Source organism: Trachypithecus francoisi, unplaced genomic scaffold (genome assembly GCF_009764315.1).
Source record: "Trachypithecus francoisi isolate TF-2019V2 unplaced genomic scaffold, Tfra_2.0 Lachesis_group3, whole genome shotgun sequence".
Lineage (NCBI taxonomy): Eukaryota > Metazoa > Chordata > Mammalia > Primates > Cercopithecidae > Trachypithecus > Trachypithecus francoisi.
Genome location: NW_022681468.1, coordinates 33312181 through 33338509, shown reverse-complemented (window position 1 = coordinate 33338509; position 26329 = coordinate 33312181). Strand labels below are relative to the sequence as shown.

The 26329-nt window shown below is 46.5% G+C and overlaps 2 protein-coding genes across 6 annotated transcripts in view; one reads left to right on the top strand and one right to left on the bottom strand.

Annotated features, from left to right (window-relative positions):
• COQ6 (coenzyme Q6, monooxygenase) lies at positions 1–14507 on the top strand. Of its 2 annotated transcripts, XM_033187485.1 has the most exons (12): positions 1–269; positions 4522–4656; positions 6426–6484; positions 6778–6901; positions 9486–9616; positions 10319–10426; positions 10510–10572; positions 10762–10869; positions 12558–12760; positions 12840–12955; positions 13125–13291; positions 14371–14507. In XM_033187485.1, exons 1-12 carry the CDS (start codon positions 107–109, stop codon positions 14398–14400), a joined length of 1407 nt encoding a protein of 468 aa, XP_033043376.1. In that variant the 5' UTR covers positions 1–106; the 3' UTR covers positions 14401–14507. The 2 variants fall into 2 exon arrangements, with proteins under 2 accessions (XP_033043376.1, XP_033043377.1); XM_033187486.1 differs by lacking the exon at positions 10510–10572 and having other exon boundaries at positions 80–269.
• Positions 9320–26329, bottom strand: part of ENTPD5 (ectonucleoside triphosphate diphosphohydrolase 5 (inactive)) — a 66404-nt gene continuing 49394 nt past the window's right edge. For 3 of the 4 annotated variants that reach the window (XM_033187473.1, XM_033187475.1, XM_033187476.1), the window contains 3 exons: positions 25735–25791; positions 22983–23098; positions 18785–19736 (listed from right to left, as the gene is read on the bottom strand). In XM_033187473.1, the coding sequence (XP_033043364.1) occupies positions 19650–19736; positions 22983–23098; positions 25735–25791 (260 nt within the window). In that variant the 3' untranslated portion in view covers positions 18785–19649. Of the gene's footprint in view, positions 12971–18784; positions 19737–22982; positions 23099–25734; positions 25792–26329 lie in introns of those variants that run through there. The other variant, XM_033187474.1, reaches the window with a different exon arrangement.

Sequence of the window (26329 nt, the reverse complement as noted above, 5' to 3'; positions counted from 1 at the left end):
TTCTGAGGACGCCGCTGAAGCGGGACGGGATTGGAGTGCCCTGCTCCGGAAGCACTACCTAGTTGGGCCTGCCGGAGGCCTGAGTGAGACGGCGCAGGTCTGCACCATGGCGGCACGGCTCGTTAGCCGATGCGGGGCTGTGGGTGTAGCTGCCCACAGCAGCCCGCTGGTGTCCTGCCGCAGGTGGTCCGGCGCCTCAGCAGACACCGTGTATGACGTGGTGGTGTCGGGTGGAGGCCTGGTGGGCGCTGCAATGGCCTGTGCCTTGGGTAAGCTCCTCTCCAGGCTACTAGTGGCGGGAAACTGGGCCGCGGAGGCCCGATGAGAGCCGTGAGAGCCCTAGCACGACTTGTCCAAAGACAGTTTCTCCCCTGCCCTCCTAGAGGAACCCCAGGGCAGGCTGGAATGCGTGTGGTCCTTCAGGGTCCAGTAGGGTCAAAAGTGGGAGGGGCGTTCTGAGTCTATTCTACTCATGGGAAAGCAGGTCTTCCCAGGATTATTTATATATGAGAGTTCCAGTTTCTCCAGATCCTGGACAGTGCTTGTCATTGTCTTTTTGTTTATAGACATTGTAGTGGGTGTAAGTAAAGTGGGATCTTCAGGTTTTGATTTGTATTTCCCTAATGATTAATGATGTTGAATATCCTTTCACACGTGTTTTGGTCATTTGTGTGTCTTCTTTGGAAAAATGCCTATTCAGACCCTTTGCCCGGTTTTTAATTGAGCAGTTTGTCTTTTGAATACTGAGTGGTAAGAGTCATTTTTATTTATTTTTCGAGACAGGGTCTTCCTCTGTGCCCAGGCTGCAGTGCAGTGGCATGATCACAGCTCACTGCAGCCTCAACCTCCCTGGCTCAATTGATCCTCCTGCCTCTGCCTCCCAAATAGCTGGGACTGCAGGCATGCGCCACCACTCGGCTGATTTTTGTATTTTTTTGTAGAGATGAGGTCTCACTATGTTGCCCAGGCTGGTCTGGAACTCCTGGGCTCAAAGCAATCCACCCGCCTCAGCCTCCCAAAGTGCTGGGATTACAGGCATAAGTAACCCTGCCTGGCCATTATTTTGTTTATTCTGTATACAAGTCCCTTATCTGATAAATGACTTGCAAATATTTTCTTCCATTTTGTAGTCTTTTCACTTGCCCCCGCGCCCTCCCCCCAGACGGAGTTTTGCTCTTGTTGCCCAGGATGGAGTACAATGTCACGATCTTGGCTCTCTGCAACCTCTGGGATTACACGCACGTGCCACCACACCCGGCTAATTTTTGTATTTTTAGTAGAGACAGGGTTTCACCATATTGGCCAGGCTGGTCTCGAACTCCTGACCTCGTGATCCACTGCCCCTGCCTCCCAAAGTGCTGGGATTACAGGCATGAATCACCATGCCTGGCCCATTATGAGATATTTTTTGCGATTTTTTTTTTAAGCTCCTCAGCTATCATTAGTATTAGTGTTTTTTATATGTGACCCAAGACAGTTCTTCTTCCATTGTGGCCTGGGGAAGCCAAAAGATTGGACATCCTGATCTGAGGACAGCTATTCTACCCTATGATCCTCATCTCACAAGATACACAAAATTTAACTTAAAGCAGATCATAGACTTCTGTAACAGGGTGGTTCTCATGGCTACTTGGGAGGCTGAGGCAGGAGAACTGCTTGAAACTGGAAGGGGGAGGTTGCAGTGAGCCGAGATTGTGCCACTGCACTCCAGCCTGGGCAACAAGAGCGAAACTCCATCTCAAAAAAAGAGAAGAAGCTAGTGCCCTCTACAGAGCCTGTGCCCCATCCTCCACAGCAAAAGCTGCTGTGATACTGCAGCAAGAGGGGCCGCTCACTGTATGGATGGAGCTAACTTTCTTTTTTTTTTTTTGAGACAGAGTCTCCGCTCTGTCACCCAGGCTGGAGTGCAGTGGCAGGATCCCAGCTCACTGCAACCTCTGCCTCCCAGGTTCCAGTGATTCTCCTGCCTCGGCCTTCTAAGAAGCTGGGACCACAGGTGCCCGCCATCACACCTGGCTAATTTTTGTGTTTTTAGTAGAGACGAGGTTTCACCATGTTGCCCACACTGGTCTCAGACTCCTGAGCTCAAGTGATCTGTCCGCCTTGATCTCCCACAGTGCTGGGATTACAGGCGTGACCCACTGTGCCTGACTTTTTTTTTTTTTTTTTAAGTTTTTGAGAGAGGGTTTTACTGTCCCCCAGGTGGAGTGCAGTTGCACAAACATGGCTCAGGTGTGCCACCATGCCTAGCTAGTTTTTAAAAAAATATATTTTTGTAGAGACAGGGTCTTGCTATGTTGCCCAGGCTGGTCTTGAACTCCTGGGCTCGAGCGATCCTCCCACCTCGGCCGCCCAAAATGCTAAGATTACAGGCGTCAGCCACCATGCCTGGTCCCCCTTTTCTTTTTTTTTTTTTTTTTGAGACGGAGTCTTGCTCTGTCGCCCAGGCTGGAGTGCAGTGGCCGGATCTCAGCTCACTGCAAGCTCCGCCTCCCGGGTTCACGCTATTCTCCTGCCTCAGCCTCCGGAGTAGCTGGGACTACAGGCGCCCGCCACCTCGCCCGGCTAGTTTTTTTTTGTATTTTTTATTAGAGACGGGGTTTCACCGTGTTAGCCAGGATGGTCTCGATCTCCTGACCTCGTGATCCGCCCGTCTCGGCCTCCCAAAGTGCTGGGATTACAGGCTTGAGCCACCGCGCCCGGCCCCCCCTTTTCTTTTATAAACTCTAATTCTTTTTTTTTGAGGTGGAGTTTTGCTCTTGTTGCCCAGGCTGGAGTGCAATGGTGCAATCTTGGCTCACTGCAACCTCTGTCTCCCAGGATCAAGCGATTCTCCTGCCTTAGCCTCCCGAGTAGCTGGGATTACAGGTGCCTGCCATCGCTCCTGGCTAATTTTTTTGTATTTTTAGTAGAGACAGGGTTTCACCATGTTGGCCAGGCTGGTCTCGAACTCCTGACTTCAGGTGATCTGCCCACCTTGGCCTGCAAAGTGCTGGGATTACAGGTGTGAGCCACCTCACCAGCCTTTATAAACTCGTAATTCTTTATTCTTGGTTTAATCTTGAGACTGCATTGAATTTTGCTTATTTATTCCACTTTTTCTTTTGAACAGGAGTTGTAATTTTTAGTGACTTTATTTTATTTTATTTTTTTTTTGAGACGGAGTCTTGCTCTGTCGCCCAGGCTGGAGTGCAGTGGCCGGATCTCAGCTCACTGCAAGCTCCGCCTCCCGGGTTCCCGCCATTCTCCTGTCTCAGCCTCCCGAGTAGCTGGGACTACAGGCGCCCGCCACCTCGCCGGCTAGTTTTTTTTTGTATTTTTAGTAGAGACGGGGTTTCACCATGTTAGCCAGGATGGTCTCGATCTCCTGACCTCGTGATCCGCCCGTCTCGGCCTCCCAAAGTGCTGGGATTACAGGCTTGAGCCACCGCGCCCGGCCTCTAATTCTTTTTTTTTTGAGGTGGAGTTTTGCTCTTGTTGCCCAGGCTGGAGTGCAATGGTGCAATCTTGGCTCACTGCAACCTCTGTCTCCCAGGATCAAGCGATTCTCCTGCCTTAGCCTCCCGAGTAGCTGGGATTACAGGTGCCTGCCATCGCTCCTGGCTAATTTTTTTGTATTTTTAGTAGAGACAGGGTTTCACCATGTTGGCCAGGCTGGTCTCGAACTCCTGACTTCAGGTGATCTGCCCACCTTGGCCTGCAAAGTGCTGGGATTACAGGTGTGAGCCACCTCACCAGCCTTTATAAACTCGTAATTCTTTATTCTTGGTTTAATCTTGAGACTGCATTGAATTTTGCTTATTTATTCCACTTTTTCTTTTGAACAGGAGTTGTAATTTTTAGTGACTTTATTTTATTTTATTTTTTTTTTGAGACGGAGTCTTGCTCTGTCGCCCAGGCTGGAGTGCAGTGGCCGGATCTCAGCTCACTGCAAGCTCCGCCTCCCGGGTTCCCGCCATTCTCCTGTCTCAGCCTCCCGAGTAGCTGGGACTACAGGCGCCCGCCACCTCGCCCGGCTAGTTTTTTGTATTTTTTATTAGAGACGGGGTTTCACCGTGTTAGCCAGGATGGTCTCGATCTCCTGACCTCGTGATCCGCCCGTCTCGGCCTCCCAAAGTGCTGGGATTACAGGCTTGAGCCACCGCGCCCGGCCTTAGTGACTTTAATACTTGAGATTGGAAAGAAACTGGTGTGTAAATACTATAACTTTTTCCATTCATTTTTCCTTTCTAGGGCTTTCCGTTTGCTAGTTAGGTGTTTGCCATTACTTGCTTCTTGGCACGTGGCATGTAGTGGTCTTTGGAGAAGGCTTACAGTGGTGGGCAGGGTGGTTCTCATGGCTAAAATGGTGGTATATGTTATTGCTTAGGACTCTGCATGGGTATAGTGTTTACTTTATGTTCTCTGTAAGAAATTCATACTCTAAGGGTTAAGTAGTTACTCTGTTGTTTCTCTTGGTAATGGGAAAAGAAATACTTGATTTTCCTGAAATGATATAAATTTTTTATTTTATTTTTTTAGGGTATGATATTCACTTTCATGACAAGAAAATCCTGTTGCTAGAAGCGGGTCCAAAGAAAGTATTGGAGAAATTGTCAGAAACTTACAGCAACAGGGTCAGCTCCATTTCTCCTGGCTCTGCGACGCTTCTCAGTAGTGAGTAGAAGATCCTCCTTCAAAGATCTAGTCTCCTTTCCCACTCAGCTTTCTAGTGTATCCCATGGGGCAGAGTCATCAGAGCATCTGACAAGGAGGGAATTCACTGAGATGGGTGGAGGGGGGTGGGATTGGTAGTCTAATGCAGATGTGGACCCCTGCAATTGCCACTGCATCAACTCCCTGTCAGGAATGCATCCTTGAGGCATGTGGGTCCATCATGTTGACTTCACTCGTGATGTTGTGTCATTATGAATTGGTGGAACTGAAATCATATGAACTAATCATGAACATTCACTTTGAATAGCAGTGCTCTCTTCATCCTGAGTCAAGCCCTCTAGCAAGCTAGGGAGCTTGCATGTGAAATGCTCCTGGGGTGCAATGAATAATGTGTACACGTGGAACCAGTTAGCCAACTGTCATTAGGTCTGCTGGATATTTCCCTCAGACCATCCTGTCTGAAATCACCCTATCTCAAATTAAACTCTTCCATCACTTTCTAGCCCCTTTCCCTGCTCTATTTTTCTTCATAATGCTTACTACTACCTGGCATTATATTATGTGTTTGTTTTTTATTGTCCATCTCTCCAATTAGAATGTTAACTGCAGAAGGCCAGGGACTTTGTCCGTTTGGTTTCCCGCTTTACTGTATTTGGCACATAGTTGGTGATCAGTAAATGTTTCCTCAGTGAATGAATCTGTTCAGTGCTATGAAGAGCTAAAAAATAAAAAATAGGCCAGGCACAGTCATGTGTACCTGTAGTCCTGGCCACTTGGGAGGCTGAGATGGGAGGATCGCTTGAGCCCGGGAGTTTGTCTAGCCTGGGCAAGATACCGAGACCTTGTATCTTGAAAAAGAAAAGACCAATGGGCCGGGCGCGGTGGCTCAAGCCTGTAATCCCAGCACTTTGGGAGGCCGAGACGGGCGGATCACGAGGTCAGGAGATCGAGACCATCCTGGCGAACACGGTGAAACCCCGTCTCTACTAAAAATACAAAAAACTAGCCCGGCGAGTGCCCGGCCACTGCACTCTAGCCTGGGTGACAGAGCGAGACTTGGTCTCAAAAAAAAAAAAAAAAAGACAGATGGTTTTAAGTTTCTAGAAATCCTTTGTAAAATAATTTTTTAAAATTTGTCTTTAGGAGTTTTATAACTTCAATAGGATGATGAAGAAAAAGAACAATGCGGATTTGGTTTTCTTTTTTTATTTCCCCTACTTTATGTGATTCGACCTTTTGATCATGGAAGCTGGGTCTTTATTTATTTATTTATTTATTTGAGATGGAGTCTTGCTCTGTCACCCAGGCTGGAGTGCAGTGGTGCTATCTCGGCTCACTGCAAGCTCTGCCTCCCGGGTTCACGCCTCCTGGGTTCATTCTTGTGCCTCAGCCTCCCAATTAGCTGGGACTACAGGCACCCGCCACAACGCCCGACTAATTTTTTGTATTTTTTAGTAGAGACTGGGTTTCACCGTATTAGCTAGGATGGTCTCGATCTCCTGACCTCGTGATCCGCCCGCCTCGGCCTCCCAAAGTGCTGGGATTACAGGCGTGAGCCACCGCGCCCGGCAGAAGCTGGGTGGTTTTTCATGCTATGCAACCTGGAACTGGGGAACAGAGTAGCTTAGGTACTAACATCAAACAAGATAGAAGTGGAGAGTGTTATTGAAGAACACTGAAAACAACCCTTTACATAACAGGATGGAGGGACAAGGGGGAGCCCAGGTCCCTGTGAGGTCACTCTGGTCTATAGATCCTTTCTTTTGTAGGTTTTGGTGCCTGGGACCATATCTGCAACATGAGATACAGAGCCTTTCGGCGAATGCAGGTGCCCCTTTTATGTTTTTCAATTTTGTCAAGATGTTTTGGTCTGTCTTGTGTTAAGCTATCAGAGTCCACTTTCTCCAAGTGTTCTGTGAATGTAAGAGGAATCAGACAAGGTTCACAGTCCGAGGAAGTGGGGAGAAGCATTCCCAGAATCTTCTTCTAATTTTATATTTTCCTGCCAGAGAGGGTGACAATTGTGATTTTCTGCTCTGTCACTTGGGAAAGCAATATGGTTTCTGATTGGAGTGATGTTTCTTCTTGGTTTTAATGCAAACTTTCCTTTTGTGTTTCCAGGTGTGGGACGCCTGCTCAGAGGCCCTGATAATGTTTGATAAGGATAATTTAGATGATATGGGCTATATCGTGGAGAATGATGTCATCATGCATGCTCTCACTAAGCAGCTGGAGGCTGTGTCTGGTGAGGCCCCCATCTTCCATCTTGCATTCATTGGGAAGTGAACTGCTTAGGACTTACTGGAAGAAAGGATCTCTTTTACAATATTCAGTGTCCACCATAAAGAAATCCTCTGATGGCCAGGTGCGGTGGCTCACGCCTGTAATCCCAGCACTTTGGGAGGCTAAAGCGGGCAGATCATGAAGTCAGGAGATCGAGATCATCCTGGCTAACATGGTGAAACCCCATCTCTACTAAAAATACAAAAAAAAAAAAAAATTAGCCAGGCGTGGTGGCAGGTGCCTGTAGACCCAGCTATTCGGGAGGCTGAGGCAGGAGAATGGCGTGAACCCAGGAGGTGGAGTTTGCAGTGAGCCGAGATTATGCCACTGCACTCCAGCCTGGGTGACAGAGCAAGACTCCATCTCAAAAAAAGGAATCCTCTGATGATTATTTCACAGTGCTGGATACTTAAGGAATTGCTGGGTCACATAATAATTCTATGTTTAATATTTTCAGAAGCTGCCAAACTTTTCTAAAGAGGCTATGCAGTTTCACTTTCCCACCAGTATATAAGGGTTCCAATTTCTCTACATCCTCACCAACACTTATTTTCCTTCTTTTAAAAAAAAAACTGTAGCCATCCTGTTGAGAGTGAAGTGGTATCTCATGGTAGTTGTGGTTGCGTTTCCTTAATAACTAATGATGCTGAGTATCTTTTCCTGTCCTTACTGGCCATTTGTGTATCCACTTTGGAGAAATGTCTGTTCAAAATCTTTTGCCTGTTTTTTTTTGTTTTTGTTTTTTTTTTGAGATGGAGTCTCGTTCTGTTGCCTAGGCCGGAGTGCAGTGGCGCGATCTCCGCTCACTGCAAGCTCCACCCCCCTGGTTCATTCTCATGCCATTCTCCTGCCTCAGCCTCCCAAGTAGCTGGGACTACAGGCACCTGCCACCATGCCCGGCTAATTTTTTTGAAGTTTAGTAGAGACGGGGTTTCACAGTGTTCGCCAGGATGGTCTCAATCTCCTGACCTCGTGATCCGCCTGCCTCGGCCTCCCAAAGTGCTGGGATTACAGGCGTGAGCCACTGTGCCCGGCCTTGCCTGTTTTTAAATTGGATTATTTCTCTTTTTGAGTTATAGGAGTTCTTTATATATTCTGAACATAAATTTATCAGTTACGCGATTTGCAAATATCTTACTGTTCTAGAGAGAGAAAAATTGGAAGCAACTTAAATGCTTTTTGATATTGAATAGTAGTTCATGTAATGAACCACGATGTACCTTTTAAAGATAATCTGGATCTAAAATTTAGTAACTCAGAAATTTGTTCCATAATATATTGGGTCATATGATTACACTTGTGTGTGCATGTACATGCATAGGAAATTGTCTGGAAAGCCATACACCAAAGCTGTAACTGCAGTTGTCTCTGAGTAGTTTCATTAAGGGTGATTTTTCCCCACTTTAACCTTTCTTTGTTGTCCAAACTTTTTTTTTATTTTTTTATTTTTGAGACGGAGTCTCGCTCTGTCGCCCAGGCTGGAGTGCAGTGGCCGGATCTCAGCTCACTGCAAGCTCCGCCTCCCGGGTTCACGCCATTCTCCTGCCTCAGCCTCCCGAGTAGCTAGGACTACAGGCCCCCGCTACCTCGCCTGGCTAGTTTTTTTTTGGTATTTTTAGTAGAGACGGGGTTTCACTGTGTTAGCCAGGATGGTCTCGATCTCCTGACCTCGTGATCCGCCCGTCTCAGCCTCCCAAAGTGCTAGGATTACAGGCTTGAGCCACCGCGCCCGGCTGTTGTCCAAACTTTTACAGCGAGCTTACTATTACTATTTAAATCGCTTTGTTGAGGGTATGACTGACTGACTGACTGACTGACATACAAAAAGCTGTAAATGATGCATACAGTCTGATGTTTTTGGAAATAGTGTTTTGTTTTGTTTTGAGACAAGGTCTTGCTTTGTTCTCCCTGGCTGGGGTGCAGTGGCTCAAGCAATCCTCTCACCTCAGCCTCCTGACTAAAACTGGGACTACAGGTGCGCACCATCATGCCTGGCTAATTTTTTGTAAAGATGGGGTTTTACCATGTTGCCCAGGCTGGTCGTGAACTCCTGGGCTCAAGTGATCCTCCTGCCTCAGCCTCCCTAAATGCTGGGATTACAAGCATGAGCCACCCGTGCCTGGCTATAGAGTTATTGTTTTTATGACCAGAAAAATGAAATGATTTCCAGCTGGAAGAAAAACTTTTGTAGTCTAGGATTTGTTTCAGCCTAGGGTATTCCCAGCTTGTCTACTGTAAAAGCACACACGGGCTCATTTAGGCGCAGAGTGAAAATGGAGGCGCAGAAGCATGTGGACAGTAAGAAAGAGTGCCTCTGACAGAGTTCACTGGGAACTTCAGTGTCTTTTTTTGACATTGAATTATCTCTGTGGCTTCTGTCATTTATTAGCTCAGACCATAGCATTAATTACTGATTTTTTTTTTTTTTATCTTAAATGACAAGACACTGCTGTCCTGGGGCCTTGCTTTAGGTTTAGTTACGGCTTTTTCCTCAGCCTATGTGGCCCACTTTTCTAATTTTCTTTTCTCTCTTTTGAACTCCCCAGACCGAGTGACGGTTCTCTACCGGAGCAAAGCCATTTGCTATACCTGGCCTTGTCCATTTCCCATGGCAGACTCCAGCCCTTGGGTTCATATTACCCTAGGTGATGGCAGCATCTTCCAGACCAAATTGTTGGTAGTTGAAGATTCTTATTTTGCTAGGGGTCTTGTATATCTACATCTTATCCTAGATTCTAGGGATTCTGGTTTTAGATCTAAGCTCTAGTTTAATTTTAGGCAAAGCTTTTGGTTATAAGGATCAGTACCCATTCAGGCCAGCTCAAGTTGAGATGGTCTCATCCTAAATCCTGTACAGGAAGCAATCTCATGGGCTGTCTTAGGTCATGAAATAACAGATAGCTGGGCCTCACAGGGCAGGCACCAGAGTGTAGGGAATGGAGGCTGTTCTTTCCCTCTGAGGAGTCTGTGGTCATTGATCTCTTGCCTCTCATTTTTCTCCTTTTGCAAGCTTCCCTTTTTGCATGGCAGCCATTCCTAACCCTACATCAGAACTATTCAGCTCCAGTGTGTGCCCCATACTGAAACTTTCCTTATTGCTCTCTAGTTCAAGTATCAGGAGGGCCTGGCTGAGTTTAACTCATGGCTGGCACCTTTTGCGTCATGTCCAGCTTTGGCTCTGTTGGCTGAGGCTGAGGTGACACAGTGCAGGGGCTCCGCGTCTAGGGGCTCTGAGTGGAGCAGGCCTGATGGAATTATTCTGCCACAGAATGGGCTCACCAACAGTCAGAGCTGGAGGAAACTTTAGCGGGCAAAGAAAAACTTCTGAAGCAGTTTAAGGAGAGGCTGTAAGACTTAGCAGGCTCGTGTGTCCATGCAGATAGGTGCAGATGGTCACAACTCCGGAGTACGGCAGGCTGCTGGAATCCAGAATGTGAGCTGGAACTATGACCAGTCTGCTGTTGTGGCTACTCTATATTTATCAGAGGTAAGATCCTGAGCTGCCATCTGGGGACTCTATTCATAGGCACTAGGTACTTCGCAGAGAAACTTTTCTCCTCTCTGTTGCAGGCCACAGAAAACAATGTAGCCTGGCAGAGATTTCTTCCCTCTGGGCCTATTGCTCTGCTCCCGGTAAGAGGTCCTTCTGGCCAGTCTGCCCACATGCATGCAGCCTTTCCTCTTCCCTTTCTCTCAGCCTTTTTCTGGTTTCAAGGGAATCTGTCCAGGCTGGTTGTAAGTTCCCTTCTTGTCTTTTTATGCTTGAGAGTTCCCAAGTGCAGAAGAATCTTAGCCCTTGGTATTGGTGTTCTTTTGACACAGCTCTCAGACACCTTGAGTTCCTTGGTTTGGTCTACATCCCATGAACATGCAGCACAGCTAGTTAGCATGGATGAGGAAAAATTTGTGGATGCCGTTAACTCTGCCTTTGTGAGTATCAATATACCCAGCTAATGATGTGTTGCAGGAGGACGTACAGAAAGGTGTGGTTTTGTTTTGTTTTTTTTTTTTAAACAGAGTCTTGCCAGGCTGGAGTGCAGTGGCGCGATCTTGGCTCACTGTGCAATCTCTGCCTCCCGGGTTCAAGTGATTCTCCTGCCTCAGCCTCCCAAGTAGCTGGGACTACAGTCATGTGCCACCACGCTTGGCTAATTTTTGTATTTTTAGAAGAGATGGGGTTTCACCATGTTGGCCAGGCTGGTCTCAAACTCCTGACCTCAAGTGATCTGCCTGCCTTGGCCTCCCAAAGTGCTGGGATTACAGGCGTGAGCCACCATGCCCAGCCAGAAAGGTGGTTTTGAGTCAGGAAAAAGGAGTAACCAGTCAGCTGTCCCTTTGTACTTTGTAACTATAGTGCTTGGTCTGGATTATGTGGAGGAGGGCATACAGGGAAATGCAAAACAATAGAAATAATAATAACCTTTTGAGGGTTGTGGGCTGCTGTTAGGCTGACTGAAACAGCTGCCTGGGTGGTGGTTATCATTGGCCTTTTTTTGAAGCTGTAACACTTGCATCACTTTCAACAGTTCTGCTAGGTTCCAGCTACCTGAACCTTTCAAGCCTAATTCATTGGAAGTATTCCTAGGGAAAGGCTGAGCGAATGTCAGCATGGGGCTTAAGAGTAAGCTTAGTAGGTGGGTTCAGTACTGGTTCTACCTGTTCATTTCCTGAAAAATGTAGATAGTATCACTAACTTCTCAGGATTGAATGAAGACTTTCAAAATGAGAGAACTTTTGTAAAATGCATGGAACATCTTTAGTACATTGTAGGTGCTCAACAAATACAAATAACTATTCTGGAGTAGACACAGCCTTTGGATAATAGGGGTACCAGTATTACTTTTGGAGCCTAAATGACACTCAAAGCCTGCCACCTTCACACCAAAGAACTGAGACTCCACTGCTCTGTAGTAGCAACAAGAATAAAAGGAACTGAACATACTGAAGTGGATTCTGAGATAAATGGTGAACACTACCCCACTGTGGGCCATTTAGTATATATTCCTGGCACAGGTCTAGGACCTCTGCAGTGCAGTCATTCACCATTAATTGTCCTTTCTATGTAGCAGGCTCTGGAGATATTGAGAACAGTCTCTGCTTTCAGGAAGTTCATAGTTAGGCGAGGAAGACCGTAAATGACAATCTCCGTACAGTGATAGAAGTATGCATAGGATGCTGGGGAAGCATACAGGAGGAAACACAGAGAAAGACTGGAGGAGTTAAAAAGAGGCGACATCTTCTGGATGCTCTGAGGTGTTATCCTAATGAAATAGAGACGGGCATTCTAAGCAGACGAGAGTCGTGGAGGTAGAAGGATACTGTGTGATGAGCTATACTGTGGCCGGTGTATGGTTATTGAGGGTGGGGACTAGTGAAAGGTGAAGCTCAGCAGTAGGCAGGGGCCAGCTCATGTGCAGTTTGGCCTGATCTTAAAACCTGTGGGGAGTGATGAGAAGTTGAGCTTTGTACTTGAAGGGCTTATCACTTGTCAAGATCAGTGTAGGCAAGTTGGGTAGCATTAGCCTAAGCTTTGGTTACAAACAAGGTTTCTTTGTTGAATTTTTAATTCCCTGCTACTCAAATTTCACCTTGTGTGTCTTGTGGCTGGTGCTGCTCAGTGGAGTGATGCTGACCACACGGACTTCATCGACACAGCTGGTGCCATGCTGCAATATGCTGTCGGCCTTCTGAAGCCCACGAAGGTCTCGGCTCGCCAGCTGCCCCCAAGTGTAGCCAGGGTGGATGCCAAAAGCCGAGTTCTGTTTCCTCTTGGGTTGGGACATGCTGCTGAGTACGTCAGGCCTCGGGTGGCGCTCATTGGGTAAGATGATAACAGAGCAGGGCCACTCCCTTCTCACCTTGCTGCCAGAGGTCACACCTGAACTCTGCTTTATTCTTAGGGACGCAGCCCACAGAGTCCATCCGCTTGCAGGACAGGGTGTCAACATGGGCTTTGGGGATATCTCCAGCTTGGCCCATCACCTCAGTACGGCAGCCTTCAATGGGAAGGACTTAGGTAAGGATTCAGGTACTGTGGAGAAGTATCCAGAGGTCATATACTTAGGCAAAATCAGGGCCCACAGTAGCAAGAGGGAGTGGACATAAAATATATATGGTGGCTTGCTAGGAGAGGGAAGAAAACCTTATTACTGGATGAGGGATTTAATCTTTCCTCTGCCTTTCAGGTTCCATGAGCCACCTCACAGGTTATGAAACGGAAAGACAACGTCACAACACTGCTCTTCTGGCTGCCACAGACTTACTAAAAAGGCTCTATTCTACCAGTGCCGCCCCGCTTGTGTTGCTCAGGACATGGGGCTTGCAGGCCACAAATGCAGTGTCTCCACTCAAAGTAAGAGGTTGCTCAGAGGAATGACTTTGCAAACAGCTCTCAATTTCTTTTTTTTTTTTTTTGAGACAGAGTCTTGCTCTTATCGCCGAGGCTGGAGTTCAGTGGCACAATTTCTGCAGCCTCTGCCTCCCAGGTTCAAGTGATTATCCTGCTTCAGCCTCCCAAGTGGCTGGGATTACAGGCACCTGCCACCACACCCAACTAATTTTTTAATTTTTAGTAGAGATGGGGGTTTCACCATGTTGGCCAAGGTGGTCTTGAACTCCTGACCGGTGATCCACGTGCCTCGGCCTCCCAAAGTGCTGGGATTATAGGCATGAGCCACTGTGGCTGTAATTCTTTGAATTAATTTTCTTGGCTGTAAAATTATTATCTTTATGTGTCTGCCTTCTCAAGGGTTACGAGCAGAAGAGTACTTGCTAGGCTTTTAGGTGTTACAGCCCACATCTAAGTAGTAACTTTATGTATAAGAAGGGCTTAAGAATAGTGAATAGGGAGTGTTGTGGCACATGCCTGTAGTCCTGGCTATTCAGGACACTGAGGCCAAGAGGATCATTTAAGCGCAGGAGTTTGAGGCTACAGTGAGCTATGATCACATCACTGTACTCAGACTGGGTGACAGAGTAAGACCAGTCTCTTGAAAAAAAAAAATAATAATGAATAGGGATTTCTAATGATGAAGATGTTTAAGCTCCTTTTGCTGCTTGGCTGGTTTCATCCTGAAAACTTGCATTTAAAGATATGTTTTTTCTGTTGGGTGCAGTGGCTCATGCCTGTAATCCCACCACTTTAGGAGGCTGGGGAGGGAGGAGCGTTTGAGTCCAGGAGTTTGAGACTACAGTGAGCTATGATCATACTACTGCACTCCAGCCCAGTCAACAGAGTGAGACCCTGTCTCCAAAACGTGTTTATAGATATGTATATATTTGTTTTTTTAGCCAAAATAAAACAGGGACTCTTGGGAAGAATATCTACATGATTATTATCTACAATAATAATTCAGTAGAGAATTATCTACAATAATTATTTTCTTCACCTTACAGTGTTAAGAGTTTCACTCACTTATATTTTTTCTCCAGGAACAGATTATGGCCTTTGCAAGCAAATGAGTACTCCTCTCCTAAAGATTATGTTGATGAAAAAGAACATCCTCTCCTAAGACCCATCATACATATTTTCAAGATCTTATTTAATTTAATAAACTTACTTTACATTAGAATTCTCTTTTTCTTCTTTACTTAATGGGCCTGTGGCACCCAAATAATGAATGATAATTTGCTGTGAGGAGTGTACATTAGCCAGACCAAAGGAAAAAACTTTGAAGGAAGATTTACAATGTGGTTGAAAAGAGCTTTTTATTACTAAAAAACCCACAAGGTGCTGTCACACTCATTTCCAATTGTTAACAATCATTTCTAAAGAGAAAATTTACAGTTTTTTTGTTTTTGTTTTAGTGTTGGTCTTAAATTTATACAGTTTTTTTTTTTTTTTTTTTTATTTTTTTTTTTTTTTTTTTATTTTTTTTTTTTTTTTTGAGACGGAGTCTCGCTCTGTCGCCCAGGCTGGAGTGCAGTGGCCGGATCTCAGCTCACTGCAAGCTCCGCCTCCCGGGTTTACGCCATTCTCTCGCCTCAGCCTCCCGAGTAGCTGGGACTACAGGCGCCCGCCACCTCGCCCGGCTAATTTTTTTGTATATTTTAGTAGAGACGGGGTTTCACCGTGTTAGCCAGGATGGTCTCGATCTCCTGACCTCGTGATCCGCCCGTCTCGGCCTCCCAAAGTGCTGGGATTACAGGCTTGAGCCACCGCGCCCGGCCTACAGTTGTTTTTTGATAGAGGTAAGAATTAGAAATAGTTGATGCATTTTTGTTAGAATTGCTGATTAAAAGTTAACATCAGAATGCAAATTAAATATAAATTGCTTTAACCTTTGTTACAGGTGCACTGGACTTTCTGAAAGGAAAACCAGGTCTCATTAATGCTAGTTATTACTTTATCACAGCACCAGATTTCCATTTTATTTATGGTTCCTCTCTGGGACACCACTGTCTGTTTAATAAAACAATAAATAATTCATTGCACAGATCTGAAGACCTCAGGAACCAGATCACAAGGGAAACCGATTAGCAGCAGAATTTGTTCGTGTTTGGTGGCCAACTGGTGGCCAACTGGAGGGAAGGGAGTTTTACTGTGGGTTTTTGAAGAGGTCTCTTCACAAGACCAGAGATGCCACTTGAAGAGATTTTTAGGTTGTGGATTTGCTTACTCTGAAGAACATCTTGCCCAAAAGTCTGATCTGAGATGAAATGAGGAGAAACAGTCTGCTTTTGAACCAAGTAAGGTATTATTGGGAATAATTTTTAGAGCCATGGGAAATCTATTCTTGTAGGGGCGCTTTTCAGGCAAATGCAGAAAATTTAAAAGATTCTAGAACAAAAAAGTGACAATGTCACAACCTTCCTGGAATCTCAGGAAAAAGAATTAAAGATGGCAGCTGCTGTGAAAAGCTGTGTGACTACTGGCGGAGACTGCAGGGACAAGGTCATCTTTCACAACAAATGGAAAGGTGGCCTAGATGAGGAGGACACAGACTCTCCAGAAGTTATGCAAACAAAATCAGGCAAGACGAAGAATTTTAAGGCACACCTCCATTGGCCCACAGAGTGTTCTTCATATGACAATGATGTTAAACACCATCTGTCATGTACCAGGCCATGTCCTAAGTATTTTAAATATATTAACACATCTACAAAGAGGAAACCATTAGAATCTGTAGGACCTCTTAAGAAGCCCAAAGGCTCTGGCCGGGCGCGGTGGCTCAAGCCTGTAATCCCAGCACTTTGGGAGGCCGAGACGGGCGGATCACGAGGTCAGGAGATCGAGACCATCCTGGCTAATACGGTGAAACCCTGTCTCTACTTAAAAAAATACAAAAAACTAGCCGGGCGACGAGGCGGGCGCCTGTAGTCCCAGCTACTCGGGAGGCTGAGGCAGGAGAATGGCGTAAACCCGGGAGGCGGAGCTTGCAGTGAGCTGAGATCCGGCCACTGCACTCCAGCCTGGGTGGCAGAGCAAGACTCCGTCTCAAAAAAAAAAAAAAAAAAAAAAAAAAAAAAGAAGCCCAAAGGCTCTACTGCAGGCAGGATGGGCCTTACAGAAAAAAAATAAAAATTCTCATTCCAAATTGCTCCTAAGATGGACAAATTGGTTACTTCTCCAGAAGGTCTAATCAAAGTTAACAAAATAGATATAGGTAAGTTTCTGGAGTTAGAATGCTTCTACCTTAGAGTTCGGAGGTATTTGGGATGACCAAAGGAGTCTGTTGGACGGTATTTGTGCTTTACAAAATGGCCCCCGCCGTGATTAAAGACCAGAGACTCTTGACATCTCTGCATTTGTCAAGCTGGAACAGTCTTTAGTGAAGGCAGCTTATGTCTTGTAAAATACTGGTTTCTACTGGAGGAAACATGGACAACATTAGTGTTATGTGACTGGTCTGGCACCCTACTTTTATTGACAAAGATCGGAAGGGGTCTGAACGTCATGTCACTTAATAAAGAACTTGGGAGAAGCTTTCCTCAAAAGATCCAAAGATTTTGGAAGGAGAGATTAGAGAACTAAGACCACTTAGAAGACAGATATATTTCAGCTCAATATAAGGAATTTTTTTTAACATCGGTGCGGTTCCAAATGGAATAAGCTGTTTGAACATGCCTTAGCAGAAGCTGAATGACAGCCTGTTAGGAATTCTAGGGAATTCTGTACCGAGTACAACCTTGGCTTATTTCTTTGGACTGTTTCCAATTCCAGATTCTGTTATTTCATTATAAGCATTTTGAGGAAGGCAGTTGGTATAAAGGTGACCTTAGTAATAAAAGTCAGTGTGAAGTCTAAACAAATTCCACAATGAATTTAAAGAGAAGAATTTTAGGGACAAGGAAACAGAAATTTGCCTAGTAACTTGCACGTAGCAGATGGTAAATATTTATTGACTCAATGGAGTAATGTTAAAAATAAGGTTTCGGCCGGGCATGGTGGCTCATGCCTGTAATCCCAGCACTTGGGGAGGCCGAGGCGGGTGGATCACGAGGTCAGGAGATCGAGACCATCCTGGCTAACATGGTGAAACCCCGTCTCTCCTAAAACTACAAAAAAATTAGCCAGGCATGCTGGTGGGTGCCTGTTAGGCCCAGCTACTCGGGAGGCTGAGGCAGGAGAATGGCGTGAATCCAGGAGGCAGAGCTTGCAGTGAGCCGACATCGTGCCACTGCACTCCAGCCTGGGTGACAGAGCAAGACTCCATCTCAAAAACAAAAACGAAAAATAAAATAAGGTTTCCCATGGACTGTGTGAGGGCTAGGCATATTTAACATCCTTTGTGAGAGAGCATGGAAACAGTCTACTGTGAAAGCCACCAGTTTGGGGAAGTACAAACACTCCTGGAAAGAAGCTGGAGGTTAAGAACCAAGGCAAAGGGGCCAGACCACAGGGAGGTCTTCCAGGTCCAAGAGCACTACAGGGCAGATGAGAAGCAGGGATGATTATGTAGAAAGTGCAAGAAAAAGGCCGGGCGCGGTGGCTCAAGCCTGTAATCCTAGCACTTTGGGAGGCCGAGGCGGGCGGATCACGAGGTCAGAAGATCGAGACCATCCTGGCTAACATAGTGAAACCCCGTCTCTACTAAAAAATACAAAAAACTAGCCGGGCGAGGTGGCGGGCACCTGTAGTCCCAGCTACTCGGGAGGCTGAGGCAGGAGAATGGCGTAAACCCGGGAGGCGGAGCTTGCAGTGAGCTGAGATCCGGCCACTGCACTCCAGCCCGGGCCACAGAGCAAGACTTCGTCTCAAAAAAAAAAAAAAAAAGAAAGTGCAAGATAAGGCCAGGCACGGTGTCTCATTCCTGTAATCCCAGCACTTTTGGAGGCAGGTGTATCAATTGAGTTCAGGAGTTGGAAACCAGCCTGGCCAACATGGTGAAACCCCATCTCTACTAAAAATACAAAAATTAGCCAGGAATGCTGGTAGGCGCCTGTATTCCCAGCTACTCAGGAGGCTGAGTCATGAGAATCGCTTGAACCTGGGGGCGGAGGTTGCAGTGAGCTGAGATTGCGCCACTCCACTCTAGCCTGGGCAACAGAGCAAGACTCTGTCTCAAAAAAAAGTGCAAGATAATGAATTTGGGGTAAATAATTCACAGTCAAGAGCTCTGAGCACTTGGATTGAAAAAGAGAACATGAGGGATATTAAATATGGTTCTCCCTGGAAATGTTGGTCCACTGTACTGACGTGGGCTGAGACAGCCAACCAAATCCAAGTGGGCTTTTGTCAGGAACGGTATTGGAAACTCTGAACTAGATAAATAATTCAGAGGATATTAGCGAAAGTGGTAAGGGGCCACGACAGGAAGGTACTGTTACAAACGGAGAGAATAAAAGAGTAAACTGAAATAACAGATCCTGGAATAGCACAGACACTGACCTCTGACCACAGACCAAAAGTTAGGGCCTAGTTGTATTTCTTAGAAATACAAAGAAAACAAGTTTAGAATCATAGAAAACACTGTTAACACATTAGCCTGGGAGGTGGTACTGGCACTGAATATACACATACCCATAAAGTCGGATATGTTCATTAATCCCAGAGTTGACTGATAAAATGCTGATTAAAGAAAAGGTAGGCTATATGAGGCTGCCACACCCTCCCAAAACATGTCCCCAGAGACTGGGTGGCCTCCTTTCTTAAGGCTGTAATCTATGCACAGTTAGGAGTTACTCTCCATCCTATTAATATTTAGGATGGCTCTCAGCTGGCTGATTGGAGCTAACACAGAATAGGATCATACAGATTCTGATATGGTCCCATTTTGTGTTGTTGAATTATACGTGGAAAGCAAAATCAGGTATCTTTTTTTCTCTTTTTCAGGGGAGGTGGGTGCAGATAAGGGTGGGCAGGGCACTGTACAGGGAGGAAAAAAACTACTGATATTGATGGGTCGTGGGATTGCAGTAAGTCAACTTAGTTTACCATTTAAGAGGAAAATTTAAATATTCAGTGGAATGAGGCACTCAAAGAGTTGAAATGAGATTTTTCTTTGGTTCCCAGGGACCTATCCCTGGGCTGTCACTCCAAGGTTAAGTTCCAAAGCTTCTTGGCTCACAGGGCTCTCTGTGATGCTCAGGTACCAGCTGTGTACTCTTGAGTGGTTAGGCAGCAGTTCACATTAGATATGTAAAATTAATTAAACCTAAATCTCTAGGCTCAAGTCCAGGATGTCCCCAGACTAGCTCAGAAACTGAGTGCTCTCTCCTCCCCTTAAAAAGGTGTTGGCAAATGCAGGCCTCCAAGGAAGTGTGTGGCCTCAATGGGAGATGCCCAAAGACTGCAGCAGGTGAAAGGTGGCCCCCAAGGCCCAGCCCGTCTCTATGTTGTTCACTTTCTTTGTGAGCTGTTAAGAAGAAAAAAAAGTCTTCACCTTTTCATCCAATTTCCAACTCTAGCAAGCACAGCTCTTGGGCAGACGATATTGGCAAAGAATATCCACATGGGCAAACCATGGCGAAACTGACAGGAGCCAGTCTTTGCAGGCTTCCCACTACTCTGTAACAATTTCCTTCTGGCCATGGCCCACTGGCCATTGCCCCTACACCTGCCATTCTCATCTCTGAACTGAATGCTTCTGGCCCAGGTCGTGGCCCATCAGGCCTTCTAGAGAGATAGTTTAGGCCGGGCGCGGTGGCTCAAGCCTGTAATCCCAGCACTTTGGGAGGCCGAGACGGGTGGATCACAGGGTCAGGAGATCGAAACCCTCCTGGCTAACACGGTGAAACCCCGTCTCTACTAAAAATACAAACAATTAGCCGGGTGAGGTGGTGGCGCCTGTAGTCCCAGCTACTCGGGAGGCTGAGGCAGGAGAATGGTGGGAACCCGGGAGGCGGAGCTTGCAGTGAGCTGAGATCCGGCCACTGCACTCCAGCCTGGGTGACAGAGCAAGACTCCGTCTCAAAAAAAAAAAAAAAAAAAAAAAAAAAAAAAAGAGAGAGATAGTTTAGACAGACAGTATTCTGAACTCTCCCTAACCTTGAAACTACACAAAGTATCCCCTGCTTTATTTTCTGATTCACTAATTTCAGATAAGGCAACTTACAATGTAATGGTAATAGATGCAGTAGAAAGGGCATGGTCAGGAGATGAGAATAGATTTAGGGGTAGAAAAGAACAAACCAAGCTTCTCAACTCCTACTACATAAGCGAGTGCCTCTTCCTAAGCACTAATGATAACCAAACATGGGGCCAGGCACAGTGGCTCACACCTGTACTCCCACACTTTGGGAGGCCAAGGCAGGCGGATTGCTTGAGGTCAGGAGTTCAAGACCAGCCTGGGCAACATGGCAAAACTCCGTCTCTACAAAAAAATTAGCCAGGACTGGTGGCACACACTTGTAGTCCCAGCTACTCAGTGGGCTGAGGTGGGAGGGTTGCTTGAACCCGGGAGGGGCAGAGGGTGCAGTGAACTGAGATCATGTCACTGCACTCCAGCCTGGGTGACACAGCAAGACCTTGTCTCAAAAACAAGGCCAGGAGTGGTGGCTCATCCTATAATCCCAGCACTTTGGGAGGCTGAGGTGGGTGCATCACCTGAGATCAGAAGTTTGAGACCAGCCTGATGAACATGGTGAAACCCCATCTCTACTAAAAATACAAAATTAGCCAGGCGTGGTGCCGCATACTTGTAATCCCAGCTACTTGGGAGGCTGAGGCAGGAGAATCGCTTGAAACCGGGAGGTGGAGGTTGCAGTGAGCTGAGATTGCACCACTGCACTCCAGCCTGGGCAACAAAAGCGAAACTCGGTCTCAAAAGAAAAAAGAAAAAAATAACCAAATAGGGAACTTAACACATTATAAGCCAGTATCTATCTCAATTAGCTTAGTGACCTTGGGCAAAACTTTAGACCCAAATTCCTCAACTATATAAGAAGAGGATTAGATTAGTGTGTATCCGTTTTATCAATTTGTTTTCTTCAGAATTTTAGGGGTTTCTTAGAAATGCTTCAAAGGAAAAAGGGAGGCCAAATGATAGAGGAGTTTCAGGCCCCCAATCTCTGCTTCAACCAGAATAATTTTGTATTACTGATTTATTTTTTTTTGAGACGGAGTTTCCCTCTTTGTTGCCCAGGCTGGAGTGCGATGACGTGACCTCTCCTCACTGGAACCTCTGCCTCCCAGGTTCAAGTGATTCTCCTGCTTCAGCCTCCCAAGTAGCTGGGATTACAGGCACCTGCCACCATGCCCGGCTAATTTTTGTATTTTTAGTAGAGATGGGGTTTCGCCATGTTGGCCAGGCTGGTCTTGAACTCCTGACCTCAGGTGATCCACTCGCCTCAGCCCCCCAAGTGCTAGGATAACAGGCGTGAGCCACCACACCCGGCTGTATTACTGATATTCTACGTAAGTTTTCGTTGGATAAAGATGCTACCACCATCAAAAAAAGTCTGTAAACCAGTTGATTGTTCTCTGTTGACCTGATGTAATCGAGCCTAGACATGTACCCAAAACTGGGGATAAATAACTTACTACAGATAAAGTAGAGCCTGCATGTATTGAAACAGATGGAGAGAGACAGGAGGACAAAGAGAGACCTAAGATTCAAGAGGCACTAAATATACGAGGCACACATGAAATATATATGACACATTATATATGCATGAGGCATTCAGTGTTCATGAGATCTTAAATAAGCCACTCACTGGTGACACCCTTTTGGTCCCTCATGTCCTCTGCCAAAGAAAACACATCGTACATGTTGATGGCTGAGCTAATGCTACTGGCCAGGTGTGTCTGCCACTGGGGCCTCTCCAAATAGGGCAAGTTTGTGTGGTGGCCTCAGGCACTTTTGTCTTTGTGCTCCCATGACCAAACTTCAGCTCTAGTATGTGTAACCACTCTATTAGCAGCAGAGAGAGGCAGGACATATAAACCCAGGACAAATGGAACCCAAGATTTAGAGAGAGTGGTACTTGCATCCTGCTTGCATCGTGTCTTCTGTGTTCATCTCTTCATTTCTTTCCCCTTGCTTCTCACCCTGAGTTCTAAATTGATTTAATAAACCATGTGGGCCAGGTGCGGTGGCTCACTCCTATAATCCCAGCCCTTGGGAGGCCGAGGTGGGCGGATCACCTGAGGTCAGGAGTTTGAGACCAGCCTGGCCAACATAGTGAAACCCCATCTCTACTAAAAATACAAAAAAATTAGCTGGGAGTGGTGGCGCACACCTGTAATCCCAGCTACTCAGGAGGCCAAGGCAGGAGAATCACTTGAACCCAGCAGGTGAAGGTTGCAGTGAGCTGAGATCATGCCACTGCACTCCAGCCTAGGAACAAGAGCGAGACTCCGTCTCAAAAAAATAATAATAAGTAAATATATAAACTATGTGACTTGGCATCTTAATTTGGGCTGCTAGTCTTTCTGTTCTGTGTCCTCTGCAATAGCTTGCCTGGTAATACACTTGGAGGCTACCATTGCATCGAGGTAATTTCCCACATTCATGGTGCCCAGCACAGTACCTTGTCCATAGCCCAAACAAAACTACCTCGTAATTTCACTTCTAGCTACTCTGATTACTGAACAAGCTCTTACTCCTTCTCAGCCCCCACAAAAGAGGGCTGTTATGGGACTCTGGTGTCCTGTCTCTTACCTGTAAGACTGTGCTGTCTGCAAAGCCAAAGCCATCCTTTAACAGGGCAGTGATGTAGCTGAGATCCATGCACAGGAAAGGACTGCCTGAGGTGAAGTTTTCCAAGTTATCACACACTGAAAGAAACAGAGTAAACAGTGGAGTTCAAGTTTGCAACTAACTGAGAGGTGTAGGATTTTCTCTTAGAAAGTAGAATAGGGGGCCAGGCGCAGTGGCTCACATTTGTAATCCCAGCACTTTGGGAGGCCGAGGCAGGTGGATCACCTGAGGTCGGAGTTCAAGACCAGCCTGGCCAACATGGTGAAACCCCAACTCTACTAAAAATATAAAAATCAGCAGGGTGTGGTGGTGTGCCGCTATAATCCCAGCTACTCGGGAGGGTGAGGCAGGAGAATCACTTGAACCCGGAAGGCAAAGGTTGCAGTAAGCCGAGATTGAACCACTGCACTCCAGCCTGGGTGACAGAGCAAGACTCTGTCTCAGAAAAAAAAGACGATGAGGAGAAGAAGAATAAGCAAAGCAGAAGTCTCCCTCTGGTTAATGCCTAGGCATCTCAGAGGCTAGACAATGCGCTGACTGCCTCTGTAAGACTGCAGCTTCTGAAGAACTTGCAGTTCTCTGGTATGATTATCTATTCACATTTACATGGGCTCTAGTTTATTTGCTAAGTTTCTTTTTTTTTTTTTTTGAGATGGAGTCTGGCTCTGTCGCCCAGGCTGGAGTGCGGTGGCCGGATCTCAGCTCACTGCAAGCTCCGCCTCCCGGGTTTACGCCATTCTCCTGCCTCAGCCTCCCGAGTAGCTGGGACTACAGGCGCCTGCCACCTCGCCCGGCTAGTTTTTTGTATTCTTTAGTAGAGACGGGGTTTCACCGTATTAGCCAGGGTGGTCTCGATCTCCTGACCTGGTGATCCGCCCGTCTCGGCCTCCCAAAGTGCTAGGATTACAGGCTTGAGCCACCGCGCCCGGCCTATTTGCTAAGTTTCTATGACCTATTGTGGGGGCTTAGTCCTAAGTCCCTTATCTATTTTTTTTTTTTTTTGAGACAGACTCTCACTCTGTTGCCCAGGCTGGAGTGCAGTGGTCCGGATTCACGCCATTCTCCTGCCTCAGCCTCCCAAGCAGCTGGGACTACAGGCGCCCGCCACCACGCCCGGCTAATTTTTTGTATTTTTTTTTTAGTAGAGATGGGGTTTCACCGTGTTAGCCAGGATGGTCTTGATCTCCAGACCTCATGATCCACCCGCCTCAGCCTCCCAACGTGCTGGGATTACAGGCGTAAGCCACCACACCCGGCCCTAAGTCTCTTATCTATTATTAATGCTGAGGCCCAGAAGACAAGGAGATATCATTTAACCCTACTGTGGGTTACTGGATAAGATCATTTGTATTTTATTTTTTAATTTTTAAAAACTTTTTATTAATTTTTTTTTTTTTTTTTTGAGACGGAGTCTTGCTCTGTCGCCGGGGCTGGAGTGCAGTGGCCGGATCTCAGCTCACTGCAAGCTCCGCCTCCCGGGTTCACGCCATTCTCCTGCCTCAGCCTCCCGAGTAGCTGGGACTACAGGCGTCCGCCACCTCGCCCGGCTAGTTTTTTTTTTTTTTGTATTTTTTTAGTAGAGACGGGGTTTCACAGTGTTCGCCAGGATGGTCTCAATCTCCTGACCTCGTGATCCGCCCGTCTCGGCCTCCCAAAGTGCTGGGATTACAGGCTTGAGCCACCGCGCCCGGCCAATTTTTTTTTTTTTAGAGACGAGGTCTCATGCTGTCACCCAGGGTGGAGTGCAGTGGCATGATTGGAGCTCCCTGCAGCCTCAAGCCCCTGAGTTCACATGATCCTCCTGCCTCAGCCTCCCACATAGCTGAGACTACAGGCTCAAACCACTGTGCCTAGCTCTCATTGGCAGTTTTGATCCTCTCAAGGAAGCCTCTGTGGCTATTTCCCATGTCTTTTGATGCTTAGTGTTTCATTAACACTGATAACACTATTTCAATTAAAAAAAGAAAGCGTAGAAGAAAAAAAGGTCTTCACCATTTCCCTAAAGCCCTAAAGACTCTTTTTTTTTTTTTAGGTGGAGACTCACTCTGTTGCCCAGGCTGGAGTGCAGTGGCACGACCTCGGCTCACTACAACCTCTGCCTCCCAGGTTCAAGTGATTCTCCTACCTTGGCCTCCCGAGTAGCTGGGATTACAGGCGCCCACTGTCTCGCCCGGCTAATTTTTGTATTTTTAGTAGAGACAGGGTTTCACCATGTTGGCCACGCTGGTCTTGAACTCCTGACCTCGGGTGATCTGCCTACCTTGGCCTCCCAAACTGCTGGGATTACAGGTGTGAGCCACCGTGCCCGGCCTCCTGAAACCTCTTATATTCCCATATTCTTGCCCATAATTATATGCTGCATAAAGCTGAAAAAAAAAATGTTTTTTTTAGAGACATAGGTCTCGCTATGTTGCCTAAGCTGCAATGCAGTGACTATTCACAGGTGTGATTATAGTGCACTATAGCCTTGAATTTCCGGCCTCAAGCAATCCTCCCACCCTGTGTAGCTGGGACTACAGATGTGTGCCACCATACCTGGCTACCACCCAGTGCTTCTAACTTTTAGCAAAGACTGGAAGACTCAGAAAGGAAACTAGCCTTCTGACAGGCCTTCTGTGCTGACTGAGGTGCTTTAGGTCACTTTAGGTCACGAGAGTTGGCAGGCAGTCTCACAGGCTTACCTTCAAGGGCTTCCCCTGACACTCAAACTCACCTTCCCTGGCTTTTCTTTCAAAATCTTCAACTTTTAAAATACCGCCCTTTTCATAATCTGAAATAAAACAAGATTATCTGATATCAGAACGCCTTCAAGGAAGCATAAGGAAATTCATCCATTATATACACATGTACATAATCTATGCAGCCTATTTTTTTTTTTTTTTTTTTGAGACGGAGTCTTGCTCTGTCACCCAGGCTGGAGTGCAGTGGCACGATCTCAGCTCACTGCAACCTCTGCCTCCCAGGTTCATGCCATTCTCCTGCCTCAGCCTCCCGAGTAGCTGGGACTACAGGCGCCCACCACCACGCCCGGCTAATTTTTTGTATTTTTAGTAGAAACGGGGTTTCACCTTGTTAGCCAGGATGGTCTCGATCTCCTGACCTCATGATCCGCCCGCCTCGGCCTTCCAAAATGCTAGGATTACAGGCGTGAGCCACTGTACCCGGCCTATGCAGCCTATTTTATTTATTTACAATCTATTCCATGTTATGTATATTTAACCACAATGAAAAAAAGAGACCCATAAAACACAATAGGCCGGGTGCGGTGGCTCATGCCTGTAATCCCAGCACTTTGGGAGGCTGAGGCG